The 22,015-nt window shown below is 50.3% G+C and overlaps 1 protein-coding gene across 2 annotated transcripts in view; it reads right to left on the bottom strand.

Annotated features, from left to right (window-relative positions):
- GSG1L (GSG1 like) overlaps positions 1-22,015 on the bottom strand; it is a 95,932-nt gene that overhangs the window by 14,589 nt on the left and 59,328 nt on the right. The window contains exons 4-5 of one of the 2 annotated variants that reach the window (XM_025370928.1): positions 18,420-18,473; positions 1,843-1,913 (exon numbers count right to left, since the gene is read on the bottom strand). In XM_025370928.1, coding sequence (XP_025226713.1) covers positions 1,843-1,913; positions 18,420-18,473 — 125 coding nt within the window. The remainder of the gene's footprint in view (positions 1-1,842; positions 1,914-18,419; positions 18,474-22,015) is intronic. The other variant, XM_025370927.1, reaches the window with a different exon arrangement.

Genomic DNA, 22,015 nt, shown 5'->3' with positions numbered 1-22,015 from the left:
GGGGTGGAGGGAGGGCTGTGGGGCTGGGATTGGGGGTGGAGGGAGGGCTGTGAGGCTGTTATTGGGTGTGGAGGGAGGGCTGTGAGGCTGGGATTGGGTGTGGGGGGAGGGCTGTGGACACTGGGATTGGGGGTGGGGTAGAGGGGTTTTGCCATTTCCTCTGACCCTGAGAACTCTCATTCTTAATTCCAGGTACTACTTTTAGGGCCATAGTGCCTTGACTCTTTCAGTGGCAGGGACCTCCACCGAGGCCCCCAGATTCCCCTAATACAAGCCCCAAGGCCTCTTTCCACTCAGGGTTTCCTGCCCGTTCTGCAAGGAGCCTGGGGAGGCTCACTGCCAAATAAGGGAGCTGAGGACATTCAGGATTCTCAGCCTCTATCCCTGCTGTGTGCTTCCCGAGCCCCTCTCTGATGATTTCTTCACTCTGTTGTCCCTGCAGCAGGAGGTCTCCAAACACATCCATCCCCTGGTTTCTGATCCCCTCTTCCAGGAAGCCCTCCATGCTAGCACAAACATGAAACAATGATGTGTGAGCCCACGGTTCACTTCAGCACTGTACCCTGCCCCTCACAGGCCAAAATCGGGCTTTCTTTCCTCTCCTCTTCTCTAACAAGGCCTCCTCCCAAGCTTCTTGGTTCACCACTGTCTCCTCCCCACTAGCAGAGCCATTTCTCATTCAGTTACTAAGATCACAGGATTTGGAATCAGACAGACCTGTGTTTAAATCTCTGCCTTCTTAGTTTGGATTCCCCAGCAGCAGACCCACAGATAAGAATTTGAATGCCAGTGATATATTTACAAGGAACAGGGAAATTGGGCAGAGAGGAAAAGTGGGACAGGGATGGGAAGGGAGAGCCACTAAACCTGATGATCATTGACTCTTTATCCTACAGAGAAACTGCAGAGCACATGCCTCAGGGGGATCCCACTCCAGGGTGAGGGAGCTGGGGTATCTATACACCAACTTCCCTGGCACTTCTAGCCTTCTACGGGTGGAAGTGGGGAAGCCTCCAGGCACAGAGATGCAGATACAGATAGATGCCACTGGAGCTTCCTAAAGGTCTGAGAGAGGTGGCCAGGGCACTGACAGTGTCTGCTGTGACTCCTCTGCCAGTGACTAGCTAAGCTATGTGACCTTGGGCAAGTTACTCCACCTCTCTGAGCCTTAATTTCCTCATCTGCAAAGTCTAGGCAACAATCCCAGCTGTAGGGGCTGGGGGTAAGCAAGGATATGAGATCAGGCATGAAAAGCCCTTAGTACAGAGTGGGATGGAGCGGGGAACACGTGGTGGGCATTCAGCAGGCTCAGCCGAGATCTGACCATTTTAACTTTAATCTTACCTTGGTTCTTCTCTGCTTTGCTTTCTGATCCTGACATTTGTTTTTTGAGCAGTGCCCTAGATTCTGCCTCATGGTGTGCCCCACAGCAAAGTGTTTGAAGTGAACGCATCTAAGCTGCCAAGAGTATCCACAGCTCAAACGACTCCTGTCCACGGTCACCGCCCTGCCTCGGCTCCTTCTAGCCAGGACTGTCCTCCCTCAGGCCAGTGGCTAACCCAGGCCTGGCCTTGAGCTGGGTTTTCCCTGCCTGCCTGGAACTCCCATCTCTTTCTTTCTTTCTTAGCATCCCACCCCGACTGGGAAAGCTGTGGGGAGAGCTGCGTGCAGGGGCTTGCTACCCTGAGACACCAGACTCAGTTTCCTCATCTGTAACGTGTTTGTGGGAGAATGCAGGGTGCAGTGGGGGGTGGGGGCTGGCCTGACTCATCTCCAGGGATTCTTTTTCCTCTTGCAGCCCACGAATCTGTCGTAGGAGGTACCCACAAACAGGCCACTTACGGGCAGGGTATCTCTCATGGCGGCAGTCTAAGTGAAAGTCCTCCTCCTCGCTCCCGTCCCTCTTCTCCATCCTGGAAAGAGAGAAAAAAAAAAAAAACCTGGGTAGGAAAGAGAAGGATGAGTGGGCAGAGACCCAGGATCTGAAAAAGTGCAGTCTTCCCTTCTTTGGAGAACATTTTGCAAAGTAACTTTCCACCTGCCGCCCTGCGAGATTTTGACCACAACCCCGTGAGATGGGCATCATTACTCCCATTCTATTGATGAAGAAACTGAGGCTTTTGGAAGTGATGTGACCAACCCAGTGCCATGTAGCTGATCAATCAGAGGCGGAATAGGGAGGCAAACCCATCATTCTGTCAAAAAGAGGAGCATCAATTATGTGCGAATGGTATATTACAAAAGATGTTTACAGTTTCATTTGTTTTCAGAATTATACATCGAAATGCACAGAAATTATTTTGGCAAAATATACACCAAAAGGTTAATGGTGATTATCCCTACATAATGAATATAGGGAATTAACTCCAGAGGCTTCTTTTTGACTACTTTATTTTCTGATGGAGGGCAACAGGCTTTTATTCGCTAAGCAGCACCTTTTTTCCCCAGAGACAAGGTCTCACTCTGTCGCCCAGGCTGGAGTACAATAGCACAATCGGAGCTTGCTGCAGCCTCCAACATCCTGGGCTTAAGCAATCCTCCCACCTTACCTTTCCAAGTAGGTGGGACTACAAGTGTGTGTTACCATATCCAGCTAATTTTAAATTTTTCTATAGAGATGGGGTCTTGCTGTATTGTCCAGGCTGATCTCAAACTCCTGGCTTCAAGGGATCCTCCTGTGTCTGCCTCCCAAAATGCTGGGATTATAGGCATGAGCCACTGTGCTCGACTCTGGGAAGCATTTCTTAACTATATTTAAACACACCTTTTTTGTTTGTTTGTTTGTTTGTTTGTTTTTGACACAGAGTCTCGCTCTGTTGCCCAGGCTGGAGTGCAGTGGCATGGTCTTGGCTCATTGCACCCTCCATCTCCCAGGCTCAAGCAATTCTCTTGCCTCAGCGTCCCAAGTAGCTGGGATTACAGGCATCCGCCACTGCGCCCAGCTAGTTTTTGCATTTTTATTAGAGACAGGGTTTCACCATGTTGGCCAGGCTGGTCTCGAACTCCTGACCTCAGGTGATCCACCCACCTCAGCCTCCCAATAAAACACTTTCTAAAGATAACTCTGCATACTATCAAAGCCCCTGTCTCCCAAATTCTGGCACAGTGTTCTTTCCCACCAACAATTGCAAGAACTTCTCAGTGTGGTTTCTCTCTCCTCCATCATCTCAGGGTTGCAGTGGTCCCAGAGGGAGCAGCCTCTGAGGGGTGGCAGCAAAGGAGAAGCATGGAGCAGAGGCTGCTGAGGACCTGGGCAGTGGAGGCAGGCCCCTGGCCTCTGACACAGCTCCAAACTTAGACCCTCACACGCGTCCCACTGATGGCTGGGCCTGAGAATGGGTGGGGCCGTGTTTCCTCATCGCACACATGCATTTGTAACCCAGGTAAATTCCTGAGCTCCACACAGTCCAGTCCAAAGGGGCATCACATTATAGAAACACAATCTAATCCTCTCAAGTAAGAACAACTCCTGACTGGGCGTGGTGGCTCATGTCCATTTTCCTAGCATTTTGGGAGGCCAAGGCAGGAGGATCACTTGAGGCCAGGAGTTCAAGACCAGCCCAGGCAACATAGCAAGATCGTCATCTCTAGAAAACATCAAAAAAGAAGCCAGTGCATGCCGGAGTGGTGGTGTGCGCTTCTAGTCCCAGCTACTCAGGAGGCAGGAGGATTGCTTGAGCCCAGGATATCAAGGCTACAGTAAGCCATGATTACACCACTGCACTCCAGCCTGGGCGATATAGCAAGAACCCCATCTCTAGAAGAAATTTAAAAATAAGCCAGCACATGTGGTGTGGTGGTGTGTGCCTCTGGTCTCAGCTACGGTCTGGGCTGAGGTGGGAGGATTGCTTGAGCCCAGGAGATCGAGGTTGCAGTAAACTGTTATTACACCACTACACTCCAGCCCAAGCAACAAATGAGACCCCGTCTGAGAAAAAAAAAAAAAAAAAAAGCCCAATCATTATTGTCTCTCCTAAAGCACACAGTAGGTGCTCCAACCCACACAGCTTGACATTTTTCCTCCATCCCTCTCTTTTCTCTCACTTGTCTTGCAGCTGTCCTAAAATCTCTCTCCGTCTGTCTTCGTCTCATTTTCAACACTTCCCCTAAACTCCCTTCAATGTCCTTGGTGTGGCATTTTCCCTTTTCCCCACCCTCTCTGTCTTTCCACTGCTATCTCCTCTTCTCTCATGCAAGGAAGGCTCAATCCTTTCCAAAGTAAATGCCCTATCTCTGTTCCCTGACTCTTCCCATCACCTCTTATTCCTAGTTGCACATCCGGGAAGCCTGAGCTGAAGGAGAAGACAGGGGAAAGTGAGAGTGACAAGCTAGCAATGCCAAAGTATCCTTAGTAGAAGGGAGAGAGATACTCATATATTGATAGTCGCCAATCATTCATTCATTCATTTGCTCATTCACCAGGAACTTCCTGAGGACCTTCTCTGTTGGCACCAGATGCTGTGTGGAGGACAGGAATGTCTATTTCATAACCTCTGCCCTCAGAGTTCTTCCAGCCTAGTAGGGAAGACAAGCTTGCACCCTAGTTAGAAAATGGCAGGTGAGGCTGGGTGTGGTGGCTCATGCCTGTAATCCCAGTGTTTGGGAGTCTGCAGCAGGCAGATTGCTTGAGCCCAAGAGTTTGAGACCAGCCTGGGCAACATGGTGAAACTCTGTCTTTACAAATACTAGCTGGGTGTGGTGATGTGTTCCTGTGGTCCCAGCTATCTAGGAAGCTGAGGTGGGAGGATCACTTGAGCCCAGGAGACAGAGGCTATAGTGAGCCATGATCTCATCACCTTACTTCAGTGTGGGTAATAGAGTGATACCCTGTCTCAAAAAGTAAAAAAGGTCAGGCATTGAATAACACTACACAAGGACTGTCTGCACCAAGGGGCTAGGGCTGTACTTCCCAGGAAACATACTCTGAACATTTTCTGCTTATAAATTTTGCCTGTAGCCTGGGTGGCCCTAGACCAAAGGAATGTGTGTTGATGCCATAGAAAGACCAATTTCAGTTCAACAAAAGGATAATGTCTTTTTTTTTTAAGTCTTTTTTTTTTTTTTTTGAGATGGAGTCTCACTCTGTTGTCTAGTTTGGAGTGTAGTGGTGCGATCTCAGCTCATCACAACCTCCTCCTCCTGGGTTCAAGCAATTCTCCTGCCTCAGCCTCTCAAGTAGCTGGGATCACAGGCGTGTGCCACCACACTCAGCTAATTCTGTATTTGTAGTAGAGACGGGGGTCTCACCATGTTGCGCAGGCTGGTCTCGAACTCCTGACCTCAGGTGATCCACCCACCTTGGCCTCCCAAAGTGCTGGGATTACAGGCGTGGGCCACCGTGGCTGGCCCAAAAAAGTCTTTTAATAAAAAATCTTGGCTATTTTCCTGATAACACAAGCTTGTTTCAAAAACAAGCAAACAAAAAACCTCCAACACCAGAGACAGCAAAAGTCCCCCTATAATCACATCTACATGTAATGGGATCAACATTGTTAGCAGTTTGGTACTTTTTTTTTTTTCAGAATTAATACTTTTTCTACACAAATAGACTCAAATTAAACACATTTTTGAACCTGATTTTCTTTTTAACTATCCAGAAATTTTTCATTTGAGTACACCTAGATCTCACTCACCTTTTTTTTTCTTATAGCTGTATATAAAAGAATAATTAATATTCAATACCCCCATTGGTAGACATTTAGGTGTTTCCTCATTTTTGTTGACTCTTCCAAATAATGGTGCATGTGGTGAGTTTCCATCAGCAGAGGTGCTTAGGACTAGAGTATCGCCAATCATGAAGTCATAACTGAACTCAAACATTAAATGGGAGGGTGGACCAGATAACAGCCCCGTCCTCACCCTAGAACACCACCTCCCTGGCCACGTTCAGCACCTCTAAGTCAACAGAGGTCAGTCCTATTACATAAAGGGCTTCCAACATCCTCCTGCTTTTCACAGCCTTGACCATGAACCAACCCCTCCATCCATCCTTGGCTCCCAATTCTCCTGGTTTCTTTTCATTGTTATTGCTATTGAGATGGAGTCTCACTCTGTCGCCCAGGCTGGCATGCAGTGGTGTGATCTTGGCTCACTGCAACTTCCACCTCCTGGGTTCAGGCAATCCTTCTGCCTCAGCCTCCCAAGTAGCTGGAATTACAGGTGTGTGCCACCATGCTTGGCTAATTTTTTTATATTTTTAGTAGAGATGGGTTTTTGCCATGTTGACCAGGCTGGTCTCAAACTCCTGACCTCAGGTGATCCACCCGCCTCAGCCTCCCAAAATGCTGGGATTACAGGCATGAGCCACCATGCCTGGTCTCTCCTGGTTTCTTCTCTGAAATCTCATCTTCCTCCAGGCCTCAAGCTGGGCACCTCCTTGGCTTCTGCTGGGAGCCTCAGCCTTGGGAAGTGGGGCCCTATGAGCAAAGGGGCTGATGTCTAAGGAGATAGTCAGTCCAGCCTGGCACAATACCTTCCCTCCCTAATCACCCAAGCCTTGCTGCCCAGAACCCCACACTCAACAGCTGACATATCCAGTAACACCTGCCAAGGAGAGACCCAGGCCTTGTGCTGGGCTTGGGGGCCAGAGGGACCAGCCAGAGAGACCCCTGCCCTCAAGGATCTCCTGTTGGTTTTACCCATACACAAATAACCGTGGCTTCATGTGCTAAGTTTCAGGCCAGGAGGATATGAAGAAGGTTGGCAGGGCCAATAATTATCTAGTCCAGGGGTTGGTGAACCTTTGCTGTAGAGGTTCAGATAGTAAATACGTGAGGCTTTGCAAGCCATATGCTCACAACTACTCAACTCTGCCCCTGCCGTGAAAGCAGACGTAGACAAGATAGAAACAAATGGGTGTGGATAGCAGCAGGTGGTGGGCGGGATTCGGTCTGTGTGGATGGCGTGTGAACGCCTGGTCAAGCCCAGTGGTTCTCAGCTTGGCTGCACAGTGAAGCCACCACGGGAGTTTTTAATTACGGGGGGTGGGGAGCAGGGCTGGAATGTACAGCCCGGGTTGAAAACCACTGGTGCAGGGACCAGCGGAGGCTTCTCGGGGTGGTACTGTTTGAGCTGCATCGTGAAGGCCATAGAACCTGCTCACTTCCTATTTATTTATTTATTTATTTATTTATTTTTGAGACAGAGTCTCATTCTGTCACCCAGGCTGGAGTGAAGTGGCGCGATCTCAGCTCACTGCAATCTCCACCTCCTGGATTCAAGCTATTCTTCCGCCTCAGACTCCCCAGTAGCTAGGACTACAGGCATGCACCACCACACCCATGCTGCCCTTTTTGAATTTTTAGTACAGACAGGCTTTCACCATGCTGCCCAGGCTGGTCTCCAACTCCTGACCTCATCTGATCCACCCACCTTGGCCTCCCAGAGTGCTGGGATTACAGGTGTGAGCCAGCGCACCCGGCCAGCTTTTAATTCTTTTTAACTTGTATTTTAGATTCAGGTACGTGTGCAGGTTTGTTATAGAGGTAAATTGCGTGTCACAGGGGTTTGGTGTACAGATTATTTTGTCACCCAGGTAATGAGCATAGTACCTGATAGATGGCTTTTTGATCCCCTCCCTCCTCCCAGCCTCCACCCTCAAGTAGGCCCTGGTGTCTGTTGTTCCCCCTATGTGTCCATGTGTTTTCATCATTTAACTCTTACCTGCATGTGAGAACATGCAGTATTTGGTTTTCTGCCTGTGTTAGTTTGCTAAGGATAATGACTTCCAGCTCCATCCACGTTGCTGCAAAGTACACAATCTCATTCTTTTTTCTGGCTGTGTAGTATTCCATGGTGTGTACGTATCACATTTTCTTTATGCAGTCTACCACTGATGGGCATTTAGGTGGATTTTATGACTTTCCTATTGTGAATAGTGCTGCTGACCTGCTCACATCTAAGAGAGGAAGCTGAGCTCCAAGCCTGGACCTGCCCATCTTTCTATGACGCAGTGTTGTCATTCTGGAAAGAGCTGGTTTCCTTGCACAGACTTGAGACTGTCCACCAGATTCAGCAAGGAAGACACCAGATCTGCAGAATCTGCAGGGTCTTGGCCGCCCTCTGGGCCTGGCTAGGGCTTGGCAGTGGTTCTGGGCAAGGGCTGAGTGCCCCCAGTGGCGGGGCTCCCTGGCAGGAAACACAGAGGGGACAAGCGTAGGCTTTGGGCACAATGAGACCTTGGGCTGTGGGGTGAGGAGGAATCGTGGTTGAGTTCAGCTCTGCTATTAACAGGCAGCAAGACCCTGTGCAGCTCACTGGGCCACTCTGAATCTCAGTTTTCTTATGTGTGCACTGGGCATAATACCTGTGGTCATTTCACTACAGTAACAACCACTGCCACTGCCTCTCTGGTTGTTGTAAGGACTCAAGCCCAGGACCTGCCACTTATGCAGTGGCACGATCATATCTCACTGTAACCTTGACCTTCTGGGCTCAAGCAATCCTCCCACCTCAGCCTCCCAAGTAGCTGGGACTACAGGCACACACCACCACTCCCAGCTAATTCTTTCATATTTTGTAAAAACAGAGTCTCACTATATTGCCCAGGCTGGTCTCGAACTCCTGGCTTCAAGTGACTCTCCCACCTTGGCCTTCCAAAGAGCTGGGATTACAGGTGTGAGCCACCGTGCCCGGCCCCCCTTAATACATTTTCAACTCAGAAAGAAGGATGGGGTTTCTCTCATTCTATGCTTGTAGCCTCAGGGTCTAGCACAGTATATGGCACAAAGTATTGCAAATAATGCAAGAAAATTAGCCAGGCCTGGTGGTGGGCGCCTGTAATCCCAGCTACTCTAGAGGCTGAGGCAGGAGAATCACTTGAACCCGGGAGGCAGAGGTTGCAGTGAGCCGAGATCACGCCATTGTACTCCAGCCTGGGTGACAGAGCGAGAACCCATCTCACAAAAAAAAAAACAAAAAAAAAAAAAAAAAAAAAAAGGAAGGGAGAGAGGGAAGGAGGAGGGGAGGCAAGGGAAGGAGGAAAAACAGTTTGAAGCTAAGAGCACCCCACAGGGGAGGTAGCCAAGGGTCATCAGCAATGCTGAGCTCCCTGCTGAAAAAGGAGCAATGTTAAATGTCACTAAGTGACAATTTCCTTTGTTCTGAACTGTAATTTCCTGCAGGAAACATTGTGTATTTTCTGAAGACATGAAGACAGATTTACTTTTTTTTTTTTTTCTTTTGACAGGGTCTCACTCTGTCACCCAGGCTTGTGTGCAGTGGTACAATCATAGATCACTGCAGCCTCCACTTCCTGGCTTCAAGTGATCCTCCTGCCTTAGCCTCCTAAAGTGCTAGGATTACAGGCCTGCGCCATTGCACCCAGCCAGATTTGCTTTTTAAATTAGATGGTGGTAGTGTAAGAAACATCCACTGATACGGTTTGGATATTTGTCCCCTCTAAATCTCATGCTGAAATGTGATCCCCAATGTTGGAGGTGGGGCCTGGTGGGAAGTATTTTGGTCCCTCATGAAAGGCTTGGTAATAAGTGAGTTCTCATTAGTTCAGGAGAGAGCTGGTTGTTTAAAGGAACCTGGCATCTCCACCTCTCTCTTGTTCCTTCTCTCGTTGTGTGATGTACCTACCCCCCCTTCTATCATAAGTAAAAGCTTCCTGAGGCCTCACCAGACGCTGAACAGATGCTGGTGCCATGCTTCTTGTAGAGCCTGCAGAAACACAAGCCACAAAAACCTCTCTTCCTTATAAATTGCCCAGCCTCAGGTATTCTTTTATGGCAATGTGAAATGGACTAGCACACCCACAAATCTAAACAAGGTCCTTGAAGGGCTGATGGGGGTGCTTGGTGTGAAACAGTGCTCAGAGCTGGTATCAGGTGGAACCGGGCACCCCAGGCGTGTCACATCTCTCCAGGGGGTGGGGCAGTGGCTCCACTATTCACCAGCCCTGTGCTTGGACAAGTCTTGATTTTCTCATCTGATAAATGGGCACATAATGTACCTATTCTTCTGGTTGTTATTAGAATTAAACTAATTCTTAACGTAAACCATACTGGATAATATAGGCATATCCAGTCTCTACCAAAAATTAAAAAAAAAAAAATTATCCAGGTGCTATGGCACATGCCTGTAGTCCCAGCTACTTGGGAGGCTGAGGTGGGAGGATCACCCAAGTCTGCTGCAATGAGCTATGATTGCGCCACTGCACTCCAACCTGGGTGACAGAGCGACACCCTCTCTCAAATAAATAAAACAATAAATAAATGTAAATCTCAAGCTATTTAGAGCAGTACTGGGAACACTGCCTGGTGCTTGCCATTATAATCATCATATTATTATTACTATTGTCACTATCGTCATCCTCACCTCGGGGATCTTTCTGGTCCTGTCACTCTGTGACTGCATGTTCAGCCCCACCTCCCAGTTCCAGAGGCAGAAGATATGAACTACTGTAATGCACTATCCGGTGACCCCTCCCCAAACACACACCCTTTCTTCCATTCCAGCATTTACAGCTGTCGCTGTCATTGCCTCAGGAAAGGGATATTTTGCAAGAAGCAGAAGAAAGGCTTCAAAGGTATCAAAAACCTCTGAATTCACGGCACGCAAAACCCACAGGAGGTCACGGCACTGCCCTTTGCCCCAGAAGAGACAGAGTCCCCCAAACTGAGGACAAGGAGTTTCAGAGCAGGAGCTAACTGGGAGTCGATGCTGGTGCCTAGAAAGACGGAAGAGCCCCAGGGAAAGGTGACAGTGACAAAGGTACCTGTTTAGCACCAGCCCCATTTCCCAGACGGGAAAGTTGAAGCAAAGATAGATTCGTAACTTTTGCCCGGTTTCGTGGTAGCCTGGCTGCCCAATAAAAAACAGAGCCCTGTTTCAGTGTTTGTGAACTTCCGTGGGGTAAATACTCCCACCGTGGCTGAACTGAAGGGACCTCTGTGACGTCACTGAATGTGGAGCTGGGAGGAGATTTGCACAATGGGCCTTCGTGAGCAGTCCCAGTAGCTCCAACCCTGCAGCTGGCTTGTGGCTGGGCTGAGGTCTGAGCTTGGGTCTATGATTCCTGGAACTGCAGTGAGTTTCCACTGCACTCTGTGGACTCCTAGCAGGCAGGGGATTCCCGATCAGACCCACCTCGGGCAGGCTTGCATTGTGAGATCCTCATGGAAAGTGGGGCTGGGGGCCCTCCATCACTGGTTCTACCAGAACTGCTGCAGAAATGTTGGAGGTGACTGTGCCATCCTACAGTCACTGTTCCCAATAGTCCAACATAGTCTGGGGTCTGAAGGAGGCTGGGCATTTGTTCTTTTTAACAGAAGAGGCGGGCGCAGGCAAGTGATGGAGGCTCTGAGGACACTGAGGGAGGGTTTCAGGGAGGACCAGAACTGACATCTCACTAGGAGGCCACGCTGTACCTGCCGGCCTGATTCCAGGGACGAACGTGGCCACAACAGCCAGGAGAATCATCAAGGAGCCTATCAGCCCCCATCTCTGCTGTGGCAGGGGTGGATGCCGTGTGCCCTGGGGCCTCCCCAGCCTTCACTGCCCCTGCTCCAGGCTCTCATCCCCCCGCATGTTCTCCACCCCATATGGCTCCATCTGTGCCATCCTCAAAGCCAGCCTCTCTCTCTGGCCCCAGACCGGCTGTTTCCCAAATATCCAGCCACTGCCTTGTATGAATTAACAGCCTACATGCTGTGCTTCTGCAACTATCTGTGATAAAGGACTAAGACTCCCCCAACCCCCTTAATTTTCTTCTCTTTCTTAGACATGGGGTCTTGCCCTATTGCCCAGCCTGGAGTGCAGTGGAGCAATCATAGCTCACTACAGCCTCCAATTCATGGGCTCAAGTGATCCTCCACCCACCTCGGCCTCCTGAGCAGTTGGAATTATAAGTGTGTGCCAACATGCCTGGCTCCCACTTAATTTTCAATCTGTCTTGAACAAATTCTTTTCATAAAAAATAAAAATGAAATGAAAAAAAATGCATACAAAAGGCAAGCATGGGTGTCCAGCAATGTCAATTTGCTATGAAAGCTTCCATTTATTTCCATTTCTGTCCTTACATCACGAAGGATGTTTGCAAATGGGCAATGGTCCAGGGACCACACTTTGAGTAGCACTGTTCTGTAAGGCCCTTTTTTCTCCTCTGGCCTTGGCTGGCTACGTCCACCTCCTGATCCTATGACTGGGGCTGCACCTGCTCTATCCTCCAGCCCAGTACTTCACAAATTTAAAGGTGCTCCAAGATCACCCGAAAAGCTTGTTCACATAAAGCCTCTGATTGAGCAGGTCTAAGGTGGGATCTGAGATTCTGCATTTTGAGCAGGCTTCCAGGTGAGGTCAATGCTGCTGGGCCCAGGCTTTGGCCAGGTGAGGGGCTCAGCCCAGCCCAAGCCTCCCGTCCTCTCCCCATGGTCCTGGTGGCAAATGGCCATGATCAAAGATCCAGCCACCTCATTCCTGCCTCTGAATCTCCCTCCAGCTGGCAGATATTTAAAAGAAAGCATGAGAGTTCAGGGAGCGAACATTCCTTCCAGATATTCTTTTCAGATGTTCCTCTCACCACCCTCGGATAATTTTTTCACTTCAAGGACCATCTCATGTTTCCACCTCCCCGTGCATGGGTGCTGGCTGACGATCTGATCGCAGGAGCCGCGTGAAGGTTCTGAATCTCCATGGTGCCATCTCCAGTTTCCGGGCACCACGTTCCTCTCAAGAATGAATGGCGATTTCAAAGGACCCCAACACCGAGTGACGGCGTGCAAGGTATTACCGAGAAGTAAACTTCGAGCACTGAAGACAGATGGATGAGATGGAGCTGTGATTGAACACGTCTCAGAGGCTAAACATCGAAGAGACAGTCGCAGAGGACAAAGAACACATTGATTTTTAAATAAGCCATTCACAATGGAATGAAAAATGGAATTAAAAGGAATTTTGGGCAAATAAATGACTGCAGGTAGTAAATTAAGATTCCATAACATCACGTCAAAAAGGTCATTGCAAGTTAGGGGGAAATAAATGGGCTTTTAAGAAAGACTCTTTTTTTCTTTTCCCATTTTCTGAGTAAATATCATCATGATATAAAACAGTTGGAAAATAACACAGAAGGAGATAAAGCCATGCGCATGTCAATGCCTTAGCTTGATCTTTATGTGTAATTTACAGTTTTGTCACCCGTTTCTCCAATATTGGGTTTTAAAAAGGGACCTCAGCCGGGCGCAGTGGCTCACGCCTGTAATCCCAGCACTTTGGGAGGCTGAGGTGGGCGGATCACAAGGTCAGGAGTTCAAGACCAGCCTGACCAACATGGTGAAACCCCGTCTCTACAAAAAATACAAAACAAAATTAGCCGGGCATGATGGCGTGTGCCTGTAATCCCAGCTACTAGGGAGGCTGAGGCAGGAGAATCGCTTAAACCTGAGAGGCAGAGGTTGCAGTGCACTGAGATCACACCACTGCACTCCAGCCTGGTGACGGAATGAGACTCTGTCCCAAAAAAAAAAAAAAAAAAAAAAGAGACCTCTAGATATTAACACCTTGAGGTTACTTTGGTTATTTCTAGAATCACATGGGTTAGCAATGATTACTTGGCAATACAAATAATCACCGGCATAGTGGTGGCCCCACCCCAAAACCCCATCCGCATCTTTGGCAACCTCTAAGGAGTCCTTCCACCCATAAAGGCCCCACCGACAGCATGAAACCTCCTGACCGGACTTGTCTCAGAAGTCCCTTTCGGCACCCAGGTGACACCGGGAGGGAGAACAGATGTGAGGATATCTGAGGCATGATGCTGCTCAGCTTGGCAGGGGAGACGGTGGGGAAGGTGTCAGGCAGCACTCCAGCAGAGAGAAGAGTGGGTCAGAGCTGCAGAGGCCAGAGCAAGGCCAGGCTGGGGAGCCGTGGACGATCAGGGGATGCTGCGTGCAGGGGAAGGGGCCCGGGGTACACGGTGGGACTCCGAAGTTGTGATGAGGAATTGGGTCTTTATCCTGAGAGCCACGGGAAGCCACTCCAGTGTTTTAGGCAGAAAGATGGGGGTCCCGTTACCCTGATGACTTTAGCATATTGAGGAGGCATTCCAGCTTCTGGGGTGAGAGCAGTTTATAGGGGACAAAAATGGGTGTGCAAAGACCACGAAGAAAGTGGCTGGATTCACCCAGGTAAGTCCTGTTGCAGCCACAGAGTAGGACGATGGAAGTAGAGACAGAGAAAAGAGAAGGAGACATAAAGAGAAGGCCCTGGGCTTGTGGTGGTCAGGAGGGTCATGGGTGGTGAAGAAGCAGCAGGGGCGTCCGTCAGGACTGCAGGTTTCCAGCTTGCACAAGCAGAGCCACTTATGGAGGGAGAGACGGAAATAAGATTGCATTTGGGGGTGTGAATATCATGAATGAGTCTTGGACATATTGATCTGAGGTGCCTTTGAGAATCCAAGTAGAAACACCAAGGAAGCAACCGCATATGGCATCGGGTGGAGTGGAGTGGATTCTTCTAATATGGGAGCCCTCGGCCCCGTGGCCACGGAGGATGAGGAGCTGCATGTCACAGAAGGGAAGACAGCCCTGTAGTGAACCAGAGGCGGCGTCGGTGCACAGGACCAGGAGAAGTGGCTGTGGGAGCTGGGGAGAGAGCGATTCGGGAGGCGGGTGGGTGCCGTGCCAGGCTGCCGAGAGCTGCTTCGTGGAGTGAGGGGGTGGGAGCCAGATTGGAGGGGGCTGGACGGTGAGTGGGAGGTGAGGATGTGGAGACAGGCCCTTCACAAAGCTCCCCCACAGCAAACAGGAGAGAGAGAACAGGAGCCACTGGGGCATGCGGTTGACATGCCTATCCCTGCTGAGCCAATCCCGTGAATGTGTAAGGAGCCAGGTTGAGGTCACCCCTTCCCTGTGCACAAACCACTTTTGTCCATGCTGGTTGATCTTGCAGATCTGAGATCTGATGACTTTGCGTTGGGCTGGGAGTGCAGCGAGCACTGGCAGCAAGGAAGGGGGCTTTGGACGGTTCCTACTCCATCTCCCCTCTCTTAGAAGATAAATGCATCCCAGTGATAGACAGATAGCTGCTACCACCGTCCCCCAGCCCCAGACACCGTGGGAGGAGAAGAGGATCAGAGACCCAGGCACAACTCCCACCGAGGCGTTCACTCTCAAATCACACCAAGTCGCTTAGATTTTCCTAAATGTGCTTCGTGTGTCAGCCCCTCCTGGCCTTTGCTCATTCTGTTCCCTGTGCCTGAAATAGCCTCCCTCACCCACCGCCGATCTGTCTGGTGGATTCTGCATGAGTATTGAAAAACTCAGCTCAGGAGTCTCTTCTGTGAAGCCTCTTTTTTTTTTTTTTTTTTGAGACGGAGTCTCGCTCTGTCGCCCAGGCTGGAGTGCAGTGGCGCAATCTCGGCTCACTGCAAGCTCCGCCTCCCGGGTTCACATCATTCTCCTGCCTCAGCCTCCTGAGTACCTGGCACTACAGGTGCCCGCCACCACGCCCGGCTAATTCTTTTGTATTTTTAGTAGAGACGGGGTTTCACCATGTTAGCCAGGATGGTCTTGATCTCCTGACCTCGTGATCCACCTGCCTTGGCCTCCCAAAGTGAGCCACTGTGCCCAGCCTCTGTGAAGCCTCTTCTATCCTCTGCCTCCCACTGGGGTGGGACTGGCCCCTCCTGCCTGAAGCCACTTGCAGGAGACTTGATTGTGGCACCCAGTGCACTTTGCTCTAGTGTGAGCAGGGGGCTGTGAACTCAAGTGTTTCAGCCTGTTGTTGCCATGCGGGAACAGGGGCCCAGTGTGGCCAGATCTCTGCTTTGTCATGAAAAGCCCAAAACCTTGATTTTTGATTTCTTGCCTTTTCTTGTTTTGTTTTGTTTTTTCTTTTTAGATTCAGGAGTACATGAGCAGGTTCATGACATGGGTGCACTGCATGATGCTGACGTTGTGCTTCAGCTGATCCCATTATCCAAACACTGACCATAGTACCCGATAGGTGGTTTTTCAACCCTTGCCTCCCTCCTCCCCGCTTTTGCAGTCCCCAATGTCTGTTGTTCCCGTCTGTATGTCCATGTGTACCCAATGATTAGTTCCCACTTATAAGTGAGAATATGCCATATTTCTTTTTCTGTTTCTGCAAAACCTTGGTATTTTAACATGAAATCTCCTGATTTTTAAAACTCAGCCTAAATTTAAGAATTTTGAAACCACCATGCAAGCCAAACAAAATACATCTGCAGGCTAGATTCTCCAAGGACTACCATTTGCCGCTTGCTACAGGCCCCCTTTTCAGGCGGGAAGTGTATCTTATTTGCCCTGCACAGAGGGAGTTCTCTAACGGGGGTGGGGAGAGGGGGGCGGAGGCAGGGAGAGGGGAACCCCAGCTTTGTTTCCAGAAACGTAATTGTATCATTTCATGAAGTCCTCACAACAAAGCCTCAAGGTAGGCATTAGCTCATTTTCCAGCCAGGAAAACTGAAGCTCCAAGAGGTGAAGCGAGTTACTTGGGGACTCACAGCTAGTAAATTGCAAAATTAATTCCAACCCTGGTCTGTTTCTTCAGGTGTACCACAAGGGCTGAATGCATGAAGTCAGCCAGGCACTCAAACAGTGTCTGCAACAGGGGGCACTGCATAACTCTCTACTATACTTAATAGAATTAATACTGCTTGTTTGTTTGTTTGTTTGTTTGGTTTGGTTTTTCAAGACAAGGTCTTGTTCTGTCACCCAGGTGGAAGAGCAGTGGCGCCATCATAGCTCGCTGCAGCCTTGAACCCCCGGGCTCAAGTGATCCTCCCACCTCAGCCTCGCTGAGTAACTGGGACCACAGGCACATGCCACCACTCCCAGCTAATCTTTTAATATTTTTGTAGAGACAGGGTCTTGCTACGTTGCCCAGGCTAGTCTCGAGCTCCTGGACTTAAGTGATCTGCCCGCCTCAGCCTCCCAAATGCTAGGACTACAGGAGTGAGCCACCAAGCCTGGCCTAATATTGTTAATAATTAATACCATAATTTATTGAGCCTCTGTGGTTCTAGGTGCTGGGACAGAGAGGAAACCAGGAAAAGCAGGCTCCCCGCTCTCGTGGAGTGTGCACCGAAACAGGCCAGACATAAACATGAAAATAAATAATCAAGTAATTTCAGAGAGTGCTAAGTGGTACAGAGAGAGGTTCAGGGGTCCCAGGAAGGAAGATCTGCCCTCCCAAAAAGCTCTGGGAGTTTCCGTCCCCGACACAGTACCACATTCCCCAGAGAGGCGGGTCGCTCGTTTGGCACAGCTGAATTCCCTCTGGGATCCAATCCAACAGGTCTCATTGTCTTCCATACATTGTTTTTTTTTTTTTTTTTTTTTTTGAGACGGAGTCTCGCTCTGTAGCCCAGGCTGGAGTGCAGTGGCCGGATCTCAGCTCACTGCAAGCTCCGCCTTCCGGGTTGACGCCATTCTCCTGCCTCAGCCTTCCCGAGTAGCTGGGACTACAAGCGCCCGCCACCGCGCCCGGCTAGTTTTTTGTATTTTTTAGTAGAGACGGGGTTTCACCGTGTTCGCCAGGATGGTCTCGATCTCCTGACCTCGTGATCCGCCCGTCTCGGCCTCCCAAAGTGCTGGGATTACAGGCTTGAGCCACCGCGCCCGGCTTCCATACATTGTTAAACCAGATCTGAGCATTACGTATTCAAGAAAGCCCCAATCTGCAAATATTTACCTTTCATTCAGCAGCATCTCACCCTCCCCTCGGGAGGCCCGATTAAGACAAAGGAGGGAACGACAGGCAGGGTGACGCTGGGAGGGTTTAATTCCAGATGTTTCTCAGGGGGTGGGGCAGGAATTGGGGGGTGCAGGCTCTCCAATCCAGCAAACCCAACACATGTGCATACTGGCCCTTCCACATGGCCATGTGCACACGCATATGCACACGCACACATGTGCACACACACACACGCACACACACACATACACATAACATGCCTTTCTTCTACAGCTCTGAAAACCATTTCAAATCTGTCCAACTGCTTCTCAGCCATGCAATTGGCTCTTGCAGAGGGTAATCCAACAGGACGTGGGGGGTGGGGGTAGAAGCAGGGAAGGGACAGTTTAATTCCTTCCTGTCCATCAGCCCCCGCAGGGCATCACCTTGTCCCTGGTCCCCAGGAGGACAGCAGGAGAGACTTGGAGGAAATGGGCTCCAGAAAGGCCTCTCCCACAGATAGGAAAGGTGGGGGCGTGAGGGAGCCCATGAGCTCTGTCCCACAGAGTGCGTCGTCCCAGAAACCCACACATGATCTGTCTCTCACCTCACCTGCCCCTCCCACGATGAGCTCCTCAGCCATGGGACTCCCCTCACTCCTACTGTGTGCCCAGGTCCCAGCTCAATACCCAGCAGAGACAACTGATCAGGGCTGAGAGGCCACACAGCACAGGCAAGGACTGTGTGGCCTGGGCTTAAATCCCAGCTCTGGCACTTACCAGCTGTGTGACCTGGGGCAAGTTGGCCTCCCTAAATGTGCCTCCATTTGCCATCTGTAAAATGGGGGTGACAATAACACTTACACCTCAGAGGGGCATTGCAGAAATTAACTGAGTCACATCTAAGGTATTTAGAGGACGGCCTTATACAGGGCCAGAGATAATAACGTGATTATTAGCCATGATTCAAAACACCCTTGCCATCTCCATCCTAAGCTGGTCATGACCAGGCTCACGCTTCACTCTGGGGTCTGGTGAGGGCATTAGGAGCAGAAGGGACAGGAACTCACACACACAAAGCCCTCCACGTGCCAGGCACTGGGCGTGGCACGTCACGTGGGTTTTCAAATTTGAGCCTCCCTGAGACACGAAGAGCTCTGGACTCTCCCATCATGGGTCAGAGGAAACAGGCTCAGAGGGGCTCGGCGCCTCACCCCAAATTACATAGTAGCAAAGAGACAGACTTGGAAAACTCACTCCAAACCCCTGTTCTTTCCACAGCACCGTCTGTCCCCCATGGAGGAGAAGGAAACCTGGGCAGGTGGGGCCATGGATCGCCCTCCCTTGAGTCCCTGGCTGCGGCTCCAGGGTTGCTGGCCACTGTAGGATGTCAGCCCTGCATCTGAGCCATGCCGAAAACCTATGCAGACATCTATGTGCTTCGAGCTCTTTGTAGGGAAGGCACAAAAAAAAGGGAAAGAAATAGAACAGCCTGGCTAAGCTGAAATGCTCTCCTTAGAGGGGAAGGGAAATAAAATTTGATGAACCTCTGCATAATGTTCAAGTTATGAATGTGTAAAGTGATATTCCGCACATATGCTGGGAAGAATTCATCTTGGGGCTGAGCTGTTAGGAGCCATTGGAACTGGGGCACCAGCAAACAGCAGCTTCTTGTTGATGGGGTACGGAGAGGTCCTGTCTTCTGCCTCAGCAAAACGAGGTGCGTTTTACCCACAGATGCCGCAGGAGGTGAATCTCCGTAGCAGGGGTGGTAACTGACCGCAGTGCTAACGGGGCAGCTTTGGACATCTGGTTGCTTATGTGTCTACTGCAAACACTTGCTGTGTGCCCACTCCGGGCCCTGGGCCAGGCTGGGCATTGCCACCATCCACAGCCTCGGATGAGGTGAGCTGCGTGCCAGGTTAGCCGGATCTTCCTGGCCACTGCTGCCTGGCCTGGGACTGAACACCTGGCCTACACCGGGCGATCACATCCTCTCTCCTGGGGCTTTGGCATGGAAGTGCTGGGATGCTGAATCAGCGAGATGACGGTGGAGATGGAAATAAAAGAGCATGAGGGAGCCAGGGCTGAAGCCTCCAAAGATGAGAGTCCAGTTCAGTCAATCACCAGAAAACCCTAAATGAGCTCCTAGTAGGTGCCTGGTCCAGTTCTAGGTGCCTGGTTCACAGTGGGAAACAAGATGGCAGAGGTCTTCTATTCCAGAGCTCACAGTCTGCAAACCGGCAAACAAATAAAGAAAATCCTGGCAGATTGTATCAGGTGCTATGAAAAAATAGAAACGGTGCCAGGCATAGAGGCTCATGCCTGTAATCTCAGCACTTTGGGAGGCAGAGGTCAGAGGATGGCTTGAGGCTGGGAGTTTGAGGAGATCTGGGGCAATCGATAGCAAGACCCCCATCTTTACCAAAAATGAAAAAAATTAGCCAGTCATGGTGGCGCATGTTACTTGGGAGGCCAAGGTGGGAGGATCACTTGAGCCCAGGAGGTCGAGGCTGCAGTGAGCTGTGCTTGTGTCACTGTACTCAGTCTGGGTGACTGATATGGTTTAACTGTGTCCACCCAAATCTCATCTTGAATTGGAGTTCTCGTAATCCTTATCTGTCGTGGGAGGGATCCAGTGGGAGGTAATTGAATCATGAGGACAATTACCCCTATACTGTTCTCATGATAGTGAGTTCTCATGAGATCTAATGGCTTTATAAGGGACTTTTCCCCACTTTGCTCGGCACTTCTCCTTGCTGCCGCCATGTGAAGAAGGACGTGTTTGCTTCCCCTTCTGCCTTCCTTGAAAGTTTCCTGAGGCCTCCCCAGCCCTGCTGAACTGTGTCAATTAAACCTCTTTCCTTGATAATTACCCAGTCTCAGTTATGTCTTTATTAGCAGCATGAGAATGGACTAATACAGCAACAGAGTGAGACCCTGTCTCCAAAATATAAAAAATAGCAACGAGCTAGAGTATCTAGGATAAGGTTGTGGGGAATGTGTGTTTAGACCCAGTGATTAGGAGAGGCCTCACAGGAACATCCTGAGGCACGGTAAGTAGAAAGGTCCCAAGGTGGGGATGCACTTGGAGTGCCTGAGGGATGAAAAGGAGGCCGATGTGGCTGGGGAAAGACACAGTGGCAGGCTGAGAGAGGGGCTTGTAACAGAGTACCTGTGTGGGCCTCCCCACCCCATGGGCTGCCATGCTTCTCTGCTGACTGAAGCCCTCCCAAGTGCCCCACAGGGAGTCCAGCTCCTCAATGCTGCCCCACCCTGCAGCCTCCTGTCCCTTTCCTCCTCCTCTGCTGAGTGCTAAGAATGTGCAGTGATGCCTTCCCTGCCACCGAAAGGCATTAATGCCCTTCTCCTTCAGCTCCCCCGGAAGCAGACCCTGTGATAAGGATTTGGGTACAGGTAGTTTTCTTGAGGGGAGGTGGTCCCAGGAACAATGGGTAGGGAAGAGGGTAAGTGCGACACGGAAGGGACGGAGCCAGTAGAGGATGTCATAAAGGCTGATCCCTGCTAAGGGCACCTGGAGACCAGTCCCACAGCAAAGCATGCCCCAGGCTGTTTTGCAACCAAGGGTGGGAAGGTGGGTCTTTATCCCTCAACACCCAGCAACTCCTGACAGCATCAGTCTCCTGGGCATTCCAGTAAGCCCCACGTGATGGGCAAAGCAGATTCTGGGATCAGAGAGGGTCCTCAGGCTGAGAGTCACATGGACTTGTGAGAAGCCCCCAACCTGCGCATGAACTGCAAGTACTGAGCAGATCTGTCCAGGGCATAACAGCACCTGCATGGGCTCGAGCAGCTGCTTGAGTTGAATCCTGGGGCTGCCTCTTGCATCTGGGTAGCCTGATTCTGAGGCACTGCCAGCTCTGATTTTCTTCATTCTAGGAAATAGGCACGCAGACCTGGGCCCCAGCTCCCCCTCCATCACTGTGCAACCTTACATAAGTGTCTTAACTTCTCTAAGCCTCAGTTTTCCTCATCTGTAAAATGGGGCTAATAGGCCTAACTGCATAGTGAAGTCTTAAGGATGAAATGAAATGCCTAGGCACAGGGCCTGGCACACAACATATGCTCCATAAATGGCAGTTATGATGGTTGACTCTGACTTAGGGTTGCTGTTCTACATCCCCTCTCTCAAGAGGAGAGACTGAGAGCATAGGGACCCCAGGCCAGATTGGCCATTCGTGGGTACCTCTAGATACTGCTACTGATTGGGATAGGCCTGGGAGACAGACAGAGCTCAGAAAGAGTAACATAGGCTGTGATTCTTCAAGGCCTGCCACAAACACAGGCACAGCAGCTCTAGGGATGTGGGCTGAGCTAAAGAGGGCAGCAGCCCCTGACAGCCCAGAGGAGACTGG

Source organism: Theropithecus gelada, chromosome 20, assembly GCF_003255815.1.
Source record: "Theropithecus gelada isolate Dixy chromosome 20, Tgel_1.0, whole genome shotgun sequence".
Lineage (NCBI taxonomy): Eukaryota > Metazoa > Chordata > Mammalia > Primates > Cercopithecidae > Theropithecus > Theropithecus gelada.
The sequence above is the reverse complement of the archived record's forward strand: the minus strand, read 5'-3'. Positions and strand labels throughout refer to the sequence as shown.